The 20,077-nt window shown below is 41.4% G+C and overlaps 1 protein-coding gene across 2 annotated transcripts in view; it reads right to left on the minus strand.

The window, feature by feature from the left end:
- PXDN (peroxidasin) overlaps positions 1–20,077 on the minus strand; it is a 147,889-nt gene that overhangs the window by 78,615 nt on the left and 49,197 nt on the right. For both annotated transcript variants that reach the window (XM_075556375.1, XM_075556374.1), the window contains exons 2-3: positions 1,945–2,016; positions 508–579 (exon numbers count right to left, since the gene is read on the minus strand). In XM_075556375.1, coding sequence (XP_075412490.1) covers positions 508–579; positions 1,945–2,016 — 144 coding nt within the window. The remainder of the gene's footprint in view (positions 1–507; positions 580–1,944; positions 2,017–20,077) is intronic.

Raw genomic sequence — 20,077 nt, forward strand, 5'->3', positions numbered from 1 at the left:
AAATTAATACTAAAGTGAAATGGAATGGAATTTCACACAAGGAGAAGAACATTTCTAGAATTAAGTACAGGGGATATCCCAGTTGGATTTTGAATTTGCATCTTTATATTTCTCTAACAATACCATGATACTGTAATCAAAATGGTTGTAGCAAGCTTATATTTTGCAAAGCTTATGTAAGCTGTTCGATTTAGTAACTAAATATGTTACCACCCTCCACTTCAAGAATCTTCATTCCTATTCTTAAAATATACTCGGTAGCAGTGCAATTTAATTTTATTCAACCTATTTTACTTAAAATTTAATAGCTAAATAACAAAAACCACGTAAGGTATGCTGACAGAAACTCATTTTAACAATTCCAACCAAAGTTTCACCCACCTGAGAATGAAAGCTCTTTATATAAATGAATTTACAATCGTTCGTGAGACAGTTTAGCTCAATAATCAAATAGTTCAAATATATAACACATACACTTTGGGGTTAAAGAACTGATCATTAACTTACAGATATTTTAAATTTTCCAAGTCTTCAAATGATCCACTAGGTATTCTCTTGATCTGATTATTGTTGAGAAGCCTGTGAAAAAAATTTCAATAGAGATTAGGGGGGGAGGGGGTCCAGACTGTTTGTAAACAACACATCCAGAGTCTAAAACAAGCACAGAATTATTAAGCTACAAAGCTCATCAACAGCTGACTTTAAATTCTACTTCACTACAACCAAGGGGATATAAGTATTTAACCTTCATAATTACACATTGTCAAACACAATCTTTATCTATATTGCCTCCCTTTTTATTTAACCTTGGAGTACAATGAATATTTGTCTCTACTGAACAACGGAATATAATATTTCTCCTGTTTGCTCCTAGATTTTCTATTTAAGAAGGCAAATCTCAAGGCACTCATAAGATGATAGAACAGTCTAGTCAGATGTGTTAACAGTCTCCTAGTCAGATGTGTTAACAGTCTAGTCAGATGTGCTATTAAGAGTACGTCATCTAGTTCAATGAGCCCTTCACTTTCCCAGATAAGAAAACTGGCATGCAGAACAATTCTGTGTTCTGCCCACAGACAGCAATGTTAATCAGTGAATGGTTCTCACTTCCTACTCCTTGCACTTTCCTGTACGTCAATCACTCACTGTCTGAAATAGGAATGCCAAGAGAAATGAACTTTCCAGTGTGTCATTTGAAATCACCTGAAGTTTGCTACAGAACCATTCCAACCCTGGCCAAGCCAGTTTCCTTAGTTCTGAACCCTGTAAGGCAGTGATTCTCAACGTTCCTAATGCCATGGCCCTTTAATACAGTTCCTCATGTTGTGGTGACTCCCCAAACATAAAATTATTTTCTTTGCTACTTCATCACTCTAATTTTGCTACTGTTATGAATCGGGCGACCCTGTGAAAGGTCGTTCGACCCCCCTCCCCCGCCCCCAAAGGGGTCGCAACACACAGGTTGAGAACTGCTGAAGGTCCCAATCCTGAGACATGATGGACTCCAAGAGAGGTCTGACACATGTTCAGGGGAGCACTGTCTTCAATCTTGCAACCAAAGACATGAAAGAGTGGCTATAATCAAACTTGATCTAGCAAGTGACAAAGTGATGTGAAAATGAATTACTTACATAGGAGAAAATAAAAGAGGAACCTTGGTTGGTCTTATGGAGTATGCCCAAAATACAATGGACAGGTAAAAAGATGTCATACAAGACAGATAAATGAACAAAATGAACAAGCTGCAAACAAGCATAGTTTTACTTGTACTTTTTGTTCTCATTTGCATAAACGTTTCTCTGTCTTGGTCTCTACTTGTCCCAACATGACCAATCAATACAGATAATCAAAAGTTGATCCTACTATTCAAGATATACTTCCGAGAAAATGACATATGACAAATATATTTTCCTCTACAGGTTTCTATCAAATTTTTCAACTTACAATGTATTCAAGTTTCTCAGTCGTCTGAATGCTCCAGGTTGGATCTCCCGAATTCTGTTAAAGCGAAGATCCCTGTAAAGAAACAAGAAATGTACTTATGCTGGAGAGAAATTTACAGTCATTGTTACTTCCATGTTAGTCTTACTTATTCTGTTTCATAACTGTAACAAGGCATTTAAAAAGCTATGTTCACTTCCTGAATGAATGAGCTAAATATATATCTGATAAGTACAATATCATTTTCCTAGAAACTTATTTAAACACTTTGGGGGGGGCTTGTTTTTAATTCTATGATTCTCTTTTGTTGTGGTTGTTCTATTTATTGGATTTTTGTTTTTTGGGTAGATTAGCAGCAGTATATTGGCAATGAAGTATCATTAATTCAAGTAGATCCAGAAGAGGTTGTTAAATGAGAGATTTCATTGATGAAGTCAGATGAATCTAGACTGAAACCAGCGAATTCCAGAAAGATGGCTACGATGTTTATTTGCGCTTTGTTGACTGTGCAATGGCACTTAATTATGTGGATCATAATAAATTACAGATGAAATTATGAAAAATAAGAATTCCAAACTACTTGTGTTCACGCAGAACGCATACATAAATCAAGTGTCAGTTGTTTGAACAGAACAAGGACCTACTGTGTGTTTTATACTCAGAAGAGGTGTGGGTCAGGGTTGTATACTTTTATGATACTTAGTCCACGCAGGTGTTAAGCAAATAAGAAGGACTGACACAGTGGCTTCAACAATGCACTGAAACGTAGCGTGAGTTGTGAAAATGGCCCAGAACTGGGCAGTGTTCCGTTTTGTTGTGAAGCACAGACTGACAGCACCTAACAACAAGTCTAATGATAATAAACACGGCTGACAGTTGCATATTTTCCAGTAGGGAGAGCAACATTCAAACCAAAGGCACAATTGTATAAGAATTTTAGGTTTCCCTCCAATAATTTTATGAGCTGTAATTCAGTCTTTGATCAATTCCCTACCTGTTATCTCAGTGAGAAAGTTTAGACTGCAAACCTCAAAAGCTAGTCAAGCATATGAATCATAAAAAATAGGCTTTAAAAAAATAATTTTATTAGGAGCTCATACAACTCATCACAATTCATACATACATCAATTGTGTAAAGCACATTTGTACATTCATTGCCCTCATCATTCTCAAAGCATTTGCTCTCCACTTAAGGCCCTGGCATCAGCTCCTCATTTTTCCCCCCTCGCTCCCCGCTCGTCCCTCCCTCATGAACCCTTGAAAATTTATAAATTATTATTATTTTGTCATGTCTTACACGGTCTGACGTCTCCCTTCTGTTGTCCTATCCCCCAAAAATAAATAAAATAAATAAAAACAAGGCTTTTTAATATATGGATTTTAATCTAATATTTCAACTTCCCCCAAATCCAAACTCGCTGCCATTGAATCAACTTGGAGTCACAGAGAACGGCCGCAGTAGGTTTCTGAGGACGCACATCGTTCACAGGGAGTTGAGCATCGTGCTTCTTCCTCTGGGCAGCTGGGGAGTGCAAACTGCTGACCTTGCCGTGAACAGCCCAGGTGTAACCCACGAGGGGCACCAGAGCTACGTGACATTCCAACAAAGCATTTTTAATCCAACTAAACCTGCTGCAGTGACGCAGTTAGTTTATTTCCAAGGTGGAGGATGATTTGAACAGTCCACAAGAGCCCACAGCGTGTGTTAATAGACTGGATTTGGGAGTTGATACAGGAGGGCTAGAAATGCACGCTGCTTCTAGATTTCTCTCTCAGGAAGGTCGAGATCACAGCAGCACGTGGAAAACAAGACTGGTGTCAGGACACAAGGTCAGAAGTCATTTACGCAGCGGTAGGAAGTGAAGGCTTACAGAAACCTGTGTTTGCACACTCCTTAAAGACCCGTCTCAAAGGAGAATGAAAACTTGAGAGGGAGGCAAGTATCCAAGCACAATGACAACTAAACAGGAAGGCCCGCTCCTTTATCAAATCACATTAAAAAGTGCAACCCATCCTCACACCCTCTAATTAGGGACCCTCAGTAAGCATTTGATCACTATTTTGAAAAGATATTTTATCATGGCATTTATTGAATTCACTGAACGCTTATAATTTTTTTTATAAAAAGTTGACTGTTCTGAGCAGTGGTTTATATAATGGGTTCTTTTTTAAAAAAATCATTTTATTAGGGGCACATACAACTCTTTTCACAACCCATACATACATCATTGTGTCCAGTACATTCGTACATATATTGCCATCATCATTCTCAAAACACCTACTTTCTACTTGAGCCCTTGGCATCAGCTCCTCTGCCCTGAACCCCCTCCCCCTGAACCCTTGATAATTTATAAATTATTATTATTTTATCATATATAGTGGGGTCTTGATTATGATTCAAGCATACTAATATTTTCTTTAAAAGGTACTTGCTTGGTTCCTTAATATTAACTGCATTAAGCTTACCAAAAAACCAAACTCATCTACCAGTCAATTCTGACTCAGAACTGAACTGCTCCACCAATGTGCCCCAAATGACTGGTGATACAGTCCAGTGCTGGTTTCACTGCTTCGGGGCCCCTGGTTCCTGAGGTAGTCACCAACCTGTGCTTATGAACCACAACTTCCCATCATGGATTGCTTGCTTCTAATTATCTACGAATACCCTTTTCATATTCCCCGCCCACAGGCGTGTAGATTTACAGAAATGAGAATTTAATTTACTTCCTATTCAGAATATCTCACGGAGCTCAACTTAAAAAGGGTACAAGAAATATGGAAAACTTCAAAGCAAAGGGTAGGCATGGAAGAAAAAATACTGAGAGGGGGGAGAGGCAAGTCAGTCCAAGATAAAGATTTTTAATGATGAAATATTCTATTAATTGTAAGGAAACATTTTAAACTAGCCAAGACTTCAGCCGGAGCCCCTGGGTAATGCAAACAGTTAATGTGTCCTGCTACGAACTGAAAGACTGGAGCTTCAGATCTACTACAAGGAAGAGCAAGTCATCTTCTTCCAAAGAAGCACCCCTTGAAACTGCTGCTGGAGCACAGATCTACTCAGACACACACAGGTCCTGCTGAGTCAGAGGCAAGTCTTGGCCTCTGGGGAAAAGACTTTCCTATCAACACAAACAAACAGGAAGATTTCTTATCTCAGACATAGAAGCTGAATGGCCAGCCCTGTGCTGCCTCTGGAGAGAAGGTTCTTCTGAAATGCTGAAACAGCACACATACGCTACTGAGCTAGATGTTATCTAATGGAGAAACTGAAACTGCAGATCCAGAGTAAGGAATCTGCAGTACAATCACCTTTTCCACCCTGCTCCTGGTCCAAAATGACACACCCAGAGGAGATCAGGCCACAGTGTTTTGGAAACTAGAAAACTGATTGCTGAAGATTTGTGGACCTGGCCATTTAAAATTAAAATCAAAGCTGGCTACTGGGCGAGCTATCAGTCAGCCCTAGTTACAGGGTCACGCCAACCCCAGTCTAAAAGGTGTGTCAACCAAACCTCTGAAAGCAATGGAGGTGAAGGAGTGTCTACTTCTGTGGCGTCCAGCAGGCACCAGCGACACTTGTCAAATGGGCAATTGGAATGTGAGCCATCCCAATCTGGATAAACTATGAAGTGCAATAAACACACCAGGTTCCAGGTTCCATACAAAACCAAAGCAGAATTTAAAATGTATTGTAAACCACTCTTATACTTGCTTCCTATGTAATTATCAACTTTTTCAGCAAGTTAAAGACAATATCAAAATACATTTAACTTGTTTCGTTTTCATTTGTTTAACATAGTTCCTAGAGAAATCCTAAATTACACAGGGGTCCCTCATTATATTTCTATACAGCAGCTCTTATTTCAAAGGAAGGGGGTATTTTTGTTAACCATTCTAATTAGCCAGACAACCAGAAAAAGACTGGACTCTTGTTCTCTGCAGCATAAAAGAAAGAACCCTCCCTTTCCAAGAAAATTATCTTAGCAGAGAGAGTGAGCTCAACTTTCTTAATGAACCGATTAAAATGCTACAACTCAAAACTTAATAGCTGAAATGAAAAGGTCATTGCATGGGTTTGCAGACTGGCTAATGAGAAGAAAAGGGAAATAAACATGAAGGCAGACTAGAAATTAACTATTCTGAAGGAACTCTGAAAGAAAGGGGGATTAGACTGATGAATTCTACAAGCCCTGCGCACTATTTAACAGAGAGATACCCATTTATTCTGGGTCGGGATACAGGCTGGAAACTATTTGTAGGGTCCTGTTCTCTTTTGCTGTCTAACGATAGGATAGGCAGGAGAAACAATCCCAAGGAGATGGGAAGGGACCCATGGCTTGAGGGTGGGGAATGAGAGTGCAGACCCAAAGCCCACCTGTAAGACAATTGGACAGTCCCTCAGAGAAGGGCCACATGGAACGGATACTTGATAGTTGGGTTTACTGTGCCAACCTGGCCAATAGGAACATGTGGGATTAATCAGGTTGCAGTTCGACTGGAGAGCAAATTGATAAACGGATATGCAAAACCTGCTCCCTCTCTCTTGCTTTCTGGTGATGGAGCATGCTGCTGCGTTAGCTATTTCTCTGCTCAACCTGTGAGCTACACCACCTGTAGTCCAGGCCAGGCCAACCCATGGATCATGTTGCTAGAATTTGAGGCTCCTTCGAGACCTGCTTTACCACGCTGCCGGGGCATACAGCACTTGAGTTTGGGCTGGTGGATCCTGTTGCTAGAATGTGAGGCTCCTTCGAGACCTGCTTCACCACGCTGCCGGGGCATAAAGCACTGGAGTTTGAGCTGGTGGATCCTGTTGCTAGAATGTGAGGCTCCTTCGAGACCTGCTTCACCACGCTGCTGGGGCATACAGCACTTGAGTTTGAGGCTGGTGGATCCTGTTGCCTTACATGGCTTGAGTCTGAGATCCCATCCAGGTCTGCTTGGCTAACTAGTGACTGTTGCTGACCCACCCTGCTGCTTGCTGCCTGTGGGCAGACGCTTCTTGCCTAGCCTGAGGGAGGACTCTGCAGTCTGTTTCCTTGACCTTGGACACAGTAGCCCATGGGAGTTGAAGGACTTCCAGTATATTAACGGTTTCATGGGAGTTAGTTGAACTGTCCTGCTGTGGGGATTATATTTCTTCTCATTGTATAAACCTATCATCTTATATACACGCATAATTATGTGTCCTGGTTTTATTTCTCTAAAGAACCCTGTAGCACTGATGAAACATAACTATCCTCTACTTCTTTAAAATTTCCTCCCCTTACTATTATGGTCTTTGTTTTTGCCTCATTGGTCTTGTTAAACCTGCATATGTTCATTTGTATAAGTATGATAGTTGGATGCACGAATGCCAAGATAGAGATAACCCTTCAGAAATAGTAACAAGAGCAAAATTTCCCTGAGGTCATGGGAGGTGGGAGAGGGGGGAAGAGGAAGCTGATAGCAACGATGAACATATGTATAACCCCACTAGAGGAACACAAATAACAGAATTGTACGTAAATGGATATATTGGATGGTATAAGATACAGCAAATGTAATAATATATAATATTAAGGGTTCCTGGGAACAGAGTGGGGGAGGAAGGGGATACAGGGGAGCTGATATCAAAGAGTTCAAGAAAAAAAATTTTTTTTTCAAAATAATGATGGTAGCGATCATACCATTTTATTTGATCTAACTGAATTATGGATTGTTATATCTGTAAGAGCTCCCAATAAAATAATTAAAGAATAAATACGTATGGACAAGTACCATATTTTTTATTTATACAAAGTGTGTATGTGTGACTATTTCATAAAATGATCTTTCTCTGATACTTCAGCACCTTAAAAGAGCTAGAACGAGTGTGTGTGTTTGGAAAGATCCAACTTTAAAACGTTGATTATGTGTTAACAAACACCCCACCTGGAAACTTGGGGACAGGCATGCTTCACAGCAGCGGAGTGTGTAGTAGAGCCTGTGCCTCCCACAGCCACAGACAAAGGATACAATGAAAGAGAGGTGACAAGGACTGCTGGGATTTTAGGCAAATGATATGTCCTAGCTGTGCTCCCTTCCCCCAGGGCATACTTTTGTTAAGAGCTCAATGCTACATTTAGATGCATACATAGATAGATGGTAGATATAGAAATAGTTATATAGTTTATGAAATCACAAAGTGAAATTGCATGGGCTGATTTTGAGGGGAATTAATTCTACATTGGGTGACTGAGTTGGAATGGATTCATTCCAAGAGTGAGGAGTGAGTGAGTGAGTAGAAGTTATAGAAGGATACAGACCAAACTCACTGTCGAGTCTATTCCAATTGAGAGAGATCCTACTGGGCAGGATAAAACTTCCCTTGTACATTTTCCAAACTGTAACTCTTTATGGAGGAGAAAGCCTTATCTTTCTCACTTGGAGCAGCTGGTGGTTTCGAACTGCTGACCTTACCATTAACAGCCCAATGCTTACAACTACACCACCAGGGCTCCTGGTAAGGAGGATTAAGAGAGATGTACTTCTGGAGTAATGTTGGCTCTCTTAACCATGGTCCCTTGATAATCTGCAATAGCATCACCTGGAAACTTGTTAGAAAACAGTCCCTGGGCCCCACTCAAAGGACACCAAATTAGAAATTCTGAGACTGAGGTCTAGCAATAGATTTTTTGTTTGTTTGTTTAGAAAAAATTTAGGTTTATGAGAAAGGTATGCACAAAGTACAGGTAGTTCCTACATGCCCTTCTCTCTACCCTGCACACTGTTTCTCCAGTTATTCACATTTCATATCTGGGGTCATATTTATTACAACTGGTGAGCCAAAGCTGATACATAATCATTAATTACCAGTTCATATTCAGGTCAGCCCCTTGTGCTGTACAGTTGTAATAGTTCCAGTAAGTTCATTATATTTGGGAAATTCATTATGCCTTTGTGCACCTTTCAAGTATCACATAGACTAGTTTGACTGCCCTAAATGCCCTGTAAGACCTAAGGGTAGAATGTCAAAAGAGGAAATGCTCAGCATAAGTTAAACTGAAAGAACTCAAGAAAAAAATTCAAAACTTCAGCTGCAATATTGAAAATTTCTATGAGTAACATACTGAATGACGCAGGAAGCATCCAACTGAGTCACTGTACTAAAAAGGACTAGTCAGCAGTCAACCATTCCAAGAGGTAGTAGTATATGAGCAAGAACCAATGGTACTGAAAGAAGACGTCTCAGCTGCACTGAAAGCACTAGCCAAGCTGAGGCTCCAGGAATTGGTGGAACACAGTGGAACTGTCTCAACAAACTGATGAAGCACTGGAAGCACTCACTCATCTAAGCCAAAAAATTTAAAAGAAAGTTACTTGGTTCAACTGACTGGAAGAAATCTATATTTGTATACCCATTCCAAAGAAGGGTGACCCCACAGAACAAGCAAAGTATAGAACGACATCGCTGATACCACATTCAGGTAAAATTCTGCTGAAGATCTTCCAGCAACAGCTGCAGCAGTACATTGACAGGGGGCTACGTAGGTTCAGGCGGGATTCAGAAGAGGACATGGAACAAAGCATATAGAGAATATCAGAAAGCTATTTACATTGTGCTTCATTGATTACACAAGGCATTCGACTTGTGTGGATCGAAACAAACTCTGGATAACCGTGAAGAGAATGGGGATTCTAGAACACTTCCTTGTGCTCCTGCAGAACCTGCACGTGGGCCAAGAGGCAGGTGTGCAAACAGAACAAGAGAATGCTTTAAAACTCAAGAAAGGTGTGGATCAGGGTTGTAATTTCTCACCATACTCAGTCTGTATGCTGAGCAAATCACCAGAGAAGCTGGACTCTAAGAAGAACTAGGCATCAAGATTGGAGGAATTGTATTTACAGCCTGCAGACGACCCAAGCTTCCTTGCTGAGAGTTAAGAGGACTTGCTGATGAAGATCAGGGATTGCAGTCTTCAGTCTGGATTAGAACTCAATGTAAAATGACCAACTTCCTCACAACTAGACCAATAGGTAACATCATGATAAATGGAGAGGAAAAAACCTGAAGTTACCAAGGATTTCGCTTTATTCTTAGAAGCAGCAGTCAAGAAATGAAATGTCACATTGTATTAAGGAAATGTGCTGCATAAGACCACAAGCCCTAGCAATAGATTTTACTGTTTAACACCAAGGTAGGTTTATGGCTAAAGTATGCAAAGTGGAGGGATTTCTTTCTTGAGTTCTTTCCGTTTAAGCTCTGCTGAGTGTGTTCGTCCTTTTGGTTTTCTGACTCCGAGTCATACTTCAGGGCAATGAAACTGTTCTGTACGAGACTGGGGGGTTTACAATACAGTGACCACTGAAAAGCAAAGTTGTTACTTTGAGAACTGAGTCGTGAATGCCTTGACCGAGGCATGCTTAACCATGCACATGAAAGTTGGACGCTACACAGGGAAGCAAGCCTACACAGTGGAACTGCGACGTTGGCAAGACCACGGAAAGCACCACAGACGGCCAAGAGAACAAAGGCACCTGTCTGAGAGGACACTCAGAATGCTCCCGAGACAAGGCTGGAAGGACTTTTATGAAGAGAGACCAGATCCTGGAGAAGGACATCATGCTTGCTAAAGTGGAGCGGCAGACAAAGAAGGAGCCTTTGTGTTAGTCTGGGTACATTAGAGAAACAAATCCACAGAAATTCATGTATAAGAGAGATTTTTATGTAAAGGTTAAGTGTGAATCACGAAAACATCCCAACCCAGTGCCGCCCAAACACACAAGTCCAACATTAACCCATTAACCCATATGTCCAACACCAATCCACAAAGTCCTCCTCCATCTCACAAAACACATGCAATGATGCTGACTGCAGGAGGAAAGCCAAGTCAGTGAATGTGCAAACATCTCAGCGCTGGCAGGGGTCTCCACACGGGTGCTCCAGCACCGAGGGTGGCATTGGGGTAGGTCCGTGTGGCTTCTCCTCAGGGATGTCTTGCAGGAAGTGAGCCTTGCAAGCTGAAGCAGGGAACTGGCTAAGGCAGCTGCACCCTGGTCTGACCATCACAAAGCAAAAGACCCCAGAACTAAAAAGGCGAGGCTCACTGAGTAACTTTGAGGTGGGCACAGGACCTGGCAGGGTTCCCTTCTGTTGTACACAGGGTCTCTCTGAGCTGGAACCAACGGGGTAACATGTAACAACAACATAATGTTGTGTCCCACCTACTTGCCCCTTCCCTGAACTCCTGGGACCACTCATCTTTCTACTCTCGCTATAATGTTGCATATTTGGAACAAAATAGTATATAATACTTTGAGGCTAGTCTCTTCTTTTAAAAGAATAGTATTTAATGAGTTTTTGGTGAAAGCTTTCATAGCAAATTAGATCCCCATTTTAAAATTTCCACTCCAACCGGTCAGTGCACTTAGTTACACATCACCTTATGTCAACGTTCTCTCCGTTGTGCTGTTTGCTCCTTTTCCAGTTCCCTCCCGTCCTTGCTCCCCATCTTCTCATCTTTCCTTTTGAATCATTGCTGACTTTCTTTGACTCATACAGATGATTGTTAAATCAGTCTTGCTTCTTTCACTGAGCAATAACAAATTGGGCTCCATCACGCTTTTCCACAGTTTGGGAGCTCATGTCTTCTTACGGCTGAATGAAACACCATCATATGGACTAGCAACGTTTCTTTACATTCACTTACTGAGAGGTATCTTGGTTGCTTCCAAACTTGAGCACTTATTAATAAAGCTGCTATAAACATAAGACTGGATGTCTTACATGAACTTAATTTTCTTGACTCATTTGAATAAGTAACTTGAAGCACAATCTGGTTTTTCAGAAAGCTCTCTGGGTGATCCTGGAGCAACATCAATGTTTAAAAGCATTGCTCTTCAGCAATGCTGTGAAGAGAACAATGTATCACGCATGGCTGTTGTATATTTAATATAACCTATGAGCACTCGTGGACCAGTGCAATTCAAGCACATGAAACACGGCCAGGAATGTGTTGGTTCCTATAACACTTCCACCTGGTCTAATTTCAGATCACTTGTTGTTAGTGCAGTAAGTTTACACTAAACGTAACCAACGCAACCTCCAGTCGGTTCTGACCATAGCAACCCTACAGAAGAGAGTAGAAGTAAGTGCCCCATAGCTTTCCGAGACTAGAATTAGTCACAGAAGCAGGCTGCCTCGTCTTTTGTCTATATAACGGTCAGGGGACTTGAATTGCTGACTTTTGCTCAGCACTCAATTGCTAAACACGAAGGATTAGAACAGTGGATTCAACAATGGATTCAACACAGCAGCAATTGCCAGGATGGGACAGGACCCAGCAGTGGTTCTTTCTGGTGTACAGACGGCACCATGAGTTGGCACCAATTTGGCAACACCTCACAACAGCAATGAGCGCTTACCCCTTGAGGCAGCAGGGTTTGGAGGAGAGTAAGATTAGAGAGGGGCATTCCTTTCCAATATTAAACTCTCACACTTTGGACTTTTTGTTTTATGAGAAAAATCATCATTGGAGATTATGCCCAGGAAACCTCTGAAGCAGAGGACAGTGAACATACATCATTCTAAGCCACCAGTAATATCAATACTCTCATGAACCTAATAGCTCAATTGTGCGCTGTGAGCAGCAATTAGGATATAAAAACTATTTTTAAAATGTTCTGTTTAAAAACTTCTGAATTTAGCTAATTCTTCTAGTGGTCTTCATTATAATAGCGAGCATTTCATAGTTACTTTCCATCAGAGGCTTTTTAAAATACTTTGTTATTACTTAAAAAGTGCACTTCAGCCCATCACCATGTATCATTACCAGAAGGCTCCAATAGCAATCCTGCAGTCTCCTCTTGTGCGATTCTGAAAAGTGAGGGAGCCTTTCCAAAGGCTCCAGGAAAGCCAACATGACAGAGGGGTTCCTCCTTTGGCCGCTAACCACAAGGTCAGCAGTCTGAACCCTCTAGCCACCCCAAAGGTGCAAGACAAGGCTTTCTACTTGGAAAGAAGTGTGGTCCACAAATGAAGAGCTGATACCAAGGGCTCAAGTAGAAACCGAATGATTAGCGAATGATGAGGGCAACAAATGTAATGATGTGCTTGGCACAGTGGATGGATCTATAGATTGTGAAAAAACACACCTCAAAGATATGGGTAAACAATGTATAATTTATAGGTCCCACTTCATAAAATTGCAGGTAATTACAAGAAGTGGATTGTAAACATTTTATACTATTTATTTAAATTGTCACAGTGCTTGATAAATTAAAAAAAACAGAATTATGGTCTCAGAAACCAACAGAAGCAATTCTACTGTGTCTTATAGCATTGTTAGGAGCTGGGATTGACTCGGCAACAGTGGCAAGTATGAACATAAAACCCAAATGAGAATATTAACATTTCTTATACGTGGTTACAGAAGGAAGAAAGATCACGTATAAGAGAAATGGTTCATGAACTTTAAAGTGCTTTCTAAATCTCTATCAGTGACATCACTACAATTTCACATGGATCACTGATTCATTCATTGATTAAGTACATATTAAGTGAAAATCACTGAATTAAGCAGTCTGTATGTCTATACTTAAGAGAATCAAAATATACATATCACTCAAGAGTTCCAAATAATTATACTCTAAGACCAATATCATAATGTATTTCATGGCCCATGTCAATCTTTTCTGGCTACAGAAGGGACCAAAGCAACACACTGGGGGTAAATGTAAGCCAAATGCAAATTATAGCTGTTAGGTGCCACTGAGTCAGGTCCAACTCACAGTGACCCGATGCACAATAGGAAGAAAACCTGCCCATCCCATACCATCCTCACGGTCATTAGGTTTCAGCCCAAGGCTGCAGCCACTGTGTGAAGCCAAACCAGGAGATACTTAATACGATTAGCTTTAGGAAGAAAGGAGGGGAAAGAGAAGAAAGAAGGAACGTTAAAATTGGCCAGAAGAAATTTACTTATTTCTTGGCAAACAAGAATTCAGAAACTAAGACATTAATATTCACTGCTTTGCCTAAAGTCACTCATTCTGTAAGTAGCAAGACTAGAAAAGAAATTAGAAGCAGCCCAGGCCTTTGTTCAGCACGAACCTGCACCAATTCAAAGCCTTGAAGAAGGCTGTAATCCTTGAGGTACAATTCGCAAGATACCTCCTGCCCCTCCAGCACTTATTTTCAAAACGTTAGAATGTTGACCTACTTAAAGAAGTTTGGAAGCCAAAAACAAGCCCTCTCAGGTTCAAAGAATCTCCTGGAATAACTATTAAAAAATGAACTATGAAACGTGAAAATCAGATTCTAAAAATCAGGTCAATTTATACTTTGTATTTTTTTTTAAGCTAGTAAACTTCTCTAAGACAAGAAGTGTTCGTGTTGATGTTTTGTTTTGTTTTTTGCCTTTTTTCTAAATATAAAGTTTTCATTATTACACAAGTTTTAATGGAACCCCAAAACTGTCCGTAATAATAATAAATAATAATAAACTAGGAATGATTATAACATTTGGTACAAGGCAGCAATATCAACATTTCTCATTAATTACGGAAATATGGAATGATTAGAATGTACAGCTAAAAAGGTATTCAGAGAGCAAGGTGTTCATCTACCAGTAATCTCCTCTAGGGTTTTGACTATGAACTCTTTTCACACTAACGTACAATTCTACAAATCACTTGGTAATGTTTAATAGAATCATTAAAAGTGACCCAGAATCTCAGCTGTTCAGCTAAGATTAAGCGTAAAATGTGCCATGAGTAAAAACTAAAGTCAAGTTCATCTTTAAAAAATCTTCAAAATTATTGATTTCTAAAACAAGAGAATCTGATTATTTTTGCTGTTCACCAAAATGGCATGTGGTTTGGTTTATTAAAAAGAAAAAGAAAGATTTGTCAACAAATTGAAACTTACATAACGCTCAGTAATCACGATTTAGTAATATTTGAGAACCACAAGTTATTTATCATGAATTTTACCTGAAATTTCGCCGTGTGAGCACATCACATCTCGACAAAACTCACTGTTGGGACAGACGGGTTAACTCCAGCAAGGGCGCCCCTCTTTCAGTGTGCTCCCTTCTTACAGGTTACGCTGCTGACGAACAAAAGCCAAACTGCTTCTTTTAAGGATTTTGCTACCAGCAACACATTTCAATGTTGAATTGTCTTTACTCGTGTTTATTCTTATTTTCTCTTTGAATTCACTCAGTTTTTTTAAAATGTATGTGGCTTCTTTACATAATACCTAAGAATTTTAGTTGCATTGCGATCACAAGGTTAAAAATGATCTTGAGGATAAACTGCAGGTTTATCTCCATTTTTGTGTTCCTCTTCAGCTAGTAGAATTTGTCATGAAAATAACACGTGATTAAAGATGGAGCTTGTAGTTAATCTCTGATAAACATATTGTCTAATGTGAGAGCAAACAAACTGTTTGGAGCTTTTTGAATACATTTTGTATTTTAAAAATTAGAATTTTAACAAATACAATGCCCCGCTCTAAAAACATGAACACTCAAATACAACCACCAGCCCCCACCCCCACCCCACACCCCACCCCGGGATCCCCACACCACTGGTTGGAAAATGCTACCTACCCTACTCAATTTCTCCCCAAAAGATAGTTCAGATAGACTTATTAGTATTGTAACCGGGAGGGGGGGCTTTCAACCAAACCTTACAATTAATATTTGGCACGCCTAAAACTATTCACTTTTTCTTTTTATATTAAAGAATGCATTTTAGACACTGTGGTAGTGGTAGTGGCTTGTGTGTTGCTGCGCTGCTGGACGCAATGCCGCTGGTTTTTCAAACACCAGCAGGGTCACCCAGAGTGAACGGGTTTCTGCACAGACTGGTAGGAACCGTCTGGCCACTTCTGAGGAATTTAGCCACCGAAAACCTTTGAGCCGCAGCCTTTGAAATCCCCATGGGGCTTTAACATGGAGGATGGTCCCTTTGTCATTCTGCTGAGTTTAAAACTAGCCACCTCAGGAGCAGAACAGGGAATCTCACGACTCCAATTGGGGAAGAGTGAGGAGTAGAGAGCATCATTTAGACCCTGAGGTCCCTGCTCTGAACAGCTTCAGTCCAAGACACAAATATCACAGTGGGAAACCAGCATTGCTCAGATCATCCTCCATCTGGCTCCCCACACTTCCGTAAGGAGTGCACGACTCTCCAGCCTTCCCCCCAAGTAGCTTGCACTGTTCAAGGCACCCCAGCTCCAAGCTGCAGTCTGCCATCCTCGAGGTCACAGGTGTAGGTGAGCTGTGTCAAGGTTTCCCAGTGCAATTTCTCCTCGGCCAGCCCTTGCTACCCTAGAAGAATGAACAGATGCACTGCCGTCATAGAAAACAGAAATGAAATCCTTAAATCCCTTAGCACTTCTCTGGCCTTTTCCTCACCAGTGCAGTTTTGACTTTTCTTAAAATGTCTTTATAAGAAGCCCTCATAAACACCCTGTGTTCTTTGAGAAAAGCAATGCAGATTACCCTGGGGGTGGGGTGGGGGTGACCTGTCTACATAGCCTTCTCAATTGAGCTTTCCTCCTTGCATTCATATCTGAGTTCTTCCTGACCCTCTTGAATACACTATTCCATCTGAAAACTCTTGTTTTATTTGAGGCAAAGTTCTCATATGCTTCCTGCATACTTCAATTTGCAGAGATTTTAACTTGAGTTTTGGTTAAGCAGTGGTCTATCATGATCCCAATTTCACCTTACAAACCTGGCTAGACCAGATAGGAGCTGGAAACACAGGGACCCCAGGGTGATGATCCCTTCAGGACCAGTGGTGAGAGTGGCGATACTGGGAGGGTAGAAGGAAGGTGGGTTGGAAATGGGTAACCGATTAAAAGGATCTGCATGTGATCTCCTCCCTGGGGGCGGACAACAGAAAAGTGGGTGAAGGGAGACATCGGACAGAGCAAGAGATGACAAAATAATAATTTATAAATTTTCAAGGGTTCATGAGGGAGCGGGGAGCAGGGAGGGAGGGAGGGGGAACATGAGGAGCTGATGCCAGGGGCTTACGTGGAGAGCAAATGTTTTGAGAATGATGAGGGCAGTGAATGTACAAATGTGCTTTACACAATTGATGTATGTATGGATTGTGATAAGAGTTGTATGAGCCCCTAATAAAATGATTTTTTAATAGTTAAAAAAAAAGTTTAGCTGTTGAAACCCGCTCATCTGATGCAAAGGACAGCAATCGTCCATAAAGAGTACAGCTCTGAAAACCCTCCGTGGCAGTTCTAGTCTGTAACTTGGGTAACTGTGAATTAGAAACAATTTTGAAGGCACCCAACGAGAACACCATAGGGCACATTTAATTGTTTAGAATAAATGGTTATGACTTAATGATCTCATTTATTAAATTATTTATTTGATGCTTACAAATTACTTATAAGCTGGTCATGGTGAAATGTAAGCTAGAAAGGGGATGATGGGCTTGAGATACATTTTTGAGTTAAAGTCAATAGGCCTGCTGGTGAATCGAATGTGTGGTTTATGGAAAAAGAAAAACTTTTTCTTCAAGTACTGGTCAATGTTGGGACCACTCACTGAGAATAAGGGAATTAAAGTTTGGAAGGAGAAGGTACAGCAGGCTGGAGAAGAAGAAACAAGAGTTCAATTCAGAACATACTCTATGTGCGGTGTCAGTTCATCTTTCAAGTGCTGATGGAAGGTGGGCATGGTCTGTAGTGAAGAAAAGTCTAGCACGCTCCTAAAAAGCTAAGAACTATTGGCACCATGATGTACCAATCCATGATACTTAAATTCATAAAAATTTGTGATCGTTAGGTTTTTTTGTGCCAACATGGCATCCATAAGAAGATGGGGTGGAGTCTAGCCTGTCAATCAGGTCACAGACGGATGATGCCTTCTTGTGGGCGTGGCCTTCTTCTAAGGAGGATCCTGGGAACTTCCCCTCTTTTTCAGCCTTCACCTTCCTGCTGCTGTCACTCAGAGAGCTTCCAGTCACTGACCTCTCTGATGCATCTACTTGGGTTCCACAAGACTTTGCACCTACCAGCTGATGGTGTTCATGCATTCGGCATTGGTGCATGTGAGCTGCATGAGTCTGAAGAGGAGCTTATGAGTCAGCACTGTATCGCTGACAGCCATTTGGGGTTTTTATTTTGTTTTTGTTTTTAACCCAATGTTCCTGGTATATCGCAATGCTGCCAACAGCCTTCCGAAACAAAAGAAATCCCTAAGGCATCTCCACATTCCTGCAGGAGGCTGGAGGAAATTGTGCATAATATGGAGAATCCAAAATTCTTTGTGTCTAATTCTTAAAATGCACCAGGGATTATTAAACTTTCCTGAAATGCCTGAAGTAATAATGCACGGATATCCTTCCCCGTGAAATGATCTCAACTTCCCCCTTTAAAAAAAGGGGGCAGCAAAAGAAACCTTACTAGCTAACCTTCACCACATGTATATCAGCTTCCTGCCCAAGTCTACAGAGCAGCGGTTCTCAACCTGTGGGCCGTGACTCCGTTAGGGTTCTAAAGACCCTTTCACAGGGGTCGCCCGATTCATAACAGTAGCAAAATGACAGGTAAGTAGCAACGAAAATAATTTACAGTTGAGGGGTCACCACAACATGAAGTACTGTATTAAAGCGTCGCGGCATGAGGAAGGTTGAGGACCACTGCTACTTAGGATCATCTTAAGGAAGTTTAAACAAGAGGCTAGAAACCAGACCCAAACCACCCTAAGTAGCGCTGGCTTTTCAGCAACAACATTAAGCCTGTTGCACGGAACCAGGGTGTGTGCGCCCAGGCTGCGGCAACCACCGCAGGGATGAGCGGTGCTTCCTGCATCGTTCCCTTCCCGGTCTCAGCCAAGTCTATCACGAGCTTAGGCCTCCTTTGCACCCACTCTTTGTTCTACCTGTTTGCAGGTATGAGCCAAGGTTTAGAAATGAGATGTGCTCATTCATCCTTTGTCTCTGTCATTGTCCCGCACCCGGGAGTTAGGCCAAGAAAACAGAATCTTCATCTGACAAAGCACATGGGTTTTAAAATAAGAGTTGCTTTTAGAGCAATGCCTTCTCCTTATTTCTGTGGCTTCGTTTATCCTAGGATGACACGTGGACCCGCTAAAAGATTCTTTACTAAACCTTTTACCTAAGATGACCTTTCTGTTTACTTAACTCTAAGCCAACTTCATCGCCCTCACTGCATGCTCGGCCTTTTGCAGGAGGCCTTTTGGGGCCAAGAATGATAAAAAGCTTAAGAATCCCAGCCGACCTCAAAGTCACCTCACCCCGGCAGGAACAAGCCAAGATGATGTCCCGAGAGGTCCCATCCTTTAGCCGACATCACAGAAACAGTCGAGGATGGGTCTCCTCAAGCACCTCCCAGCCCAACAGCACACTGACTGGTGACCACAGAACGAAATCCTCCGTGGTGGAGCTTCTTAAGCTTACAAGTTATTGGACTTCCAAGACACAGAATGACTAGATGATCGATTCTTCAAAGCATTCAAGTTACATGAACATCTAATAGAGAAACACGGAGCCTTGGTGGCATAGTGGTTAAGTCTTAAGCTGTTAACTGCAAGGTCAGCAGTTCAAACCCACCAGTCTTTACCCAAGAGAAAGACGGGCCTTTCTACACTCATAAAGAGTTACAGTCTCAGAAAATCACAGCGGAAGTTCCACCCAGCCTTTTAGGGTCACTATGAGCCAGCATCTACTCAATGGCAGTAATGTGGTTTGGGCTGAATATAGAAACAGTACATTTTAATGTGAGTCTTTTAAAAAATCTCTTGTTCTCTTTATAAAACACTATGACCGCACTGAATTTGGAGTGATACAAATCACAGAGACCGTGATGTGATCGAATGGATGTTACCGACTGTGTCCATGACGGTTCTTTCCTAAATCGGTAGCTTTTGAAGCTATGGCATCAGTAGTAGTTTTGATAGACAGTTGTGGCTGTTAGGTGCTGTCCAGTTGGCCCTGGCTCACAGCAATCACAAGCAAAACACAGTGCACCTTCTGGGACCCACAGTGTCCTCCTGGCTATAGATCTTCAGACCTTCCCAGTCCCATGGGTTTGTAAGGCCCATGGAGACCTGCTCAGGCTCACAGCAGCACACACACTTCCAGTGACAGCACATGAAGCTCCCTGGTGCAGACG

Source organism: Tenrec ecaudatus, chromosome 8 (assembly GCF_050624435.1).
Source record: "Tenrec ecaudatus isolate mTenEca1 chromosome 8, mTenEca1.hap1, whole genome shotgun sequence".
NCBI lineage: Eukaryota > Metazoa > Chordata > Mammalia > Afrosoricida > Tenrecidae > Tenrec > Tenrec ecaudatus.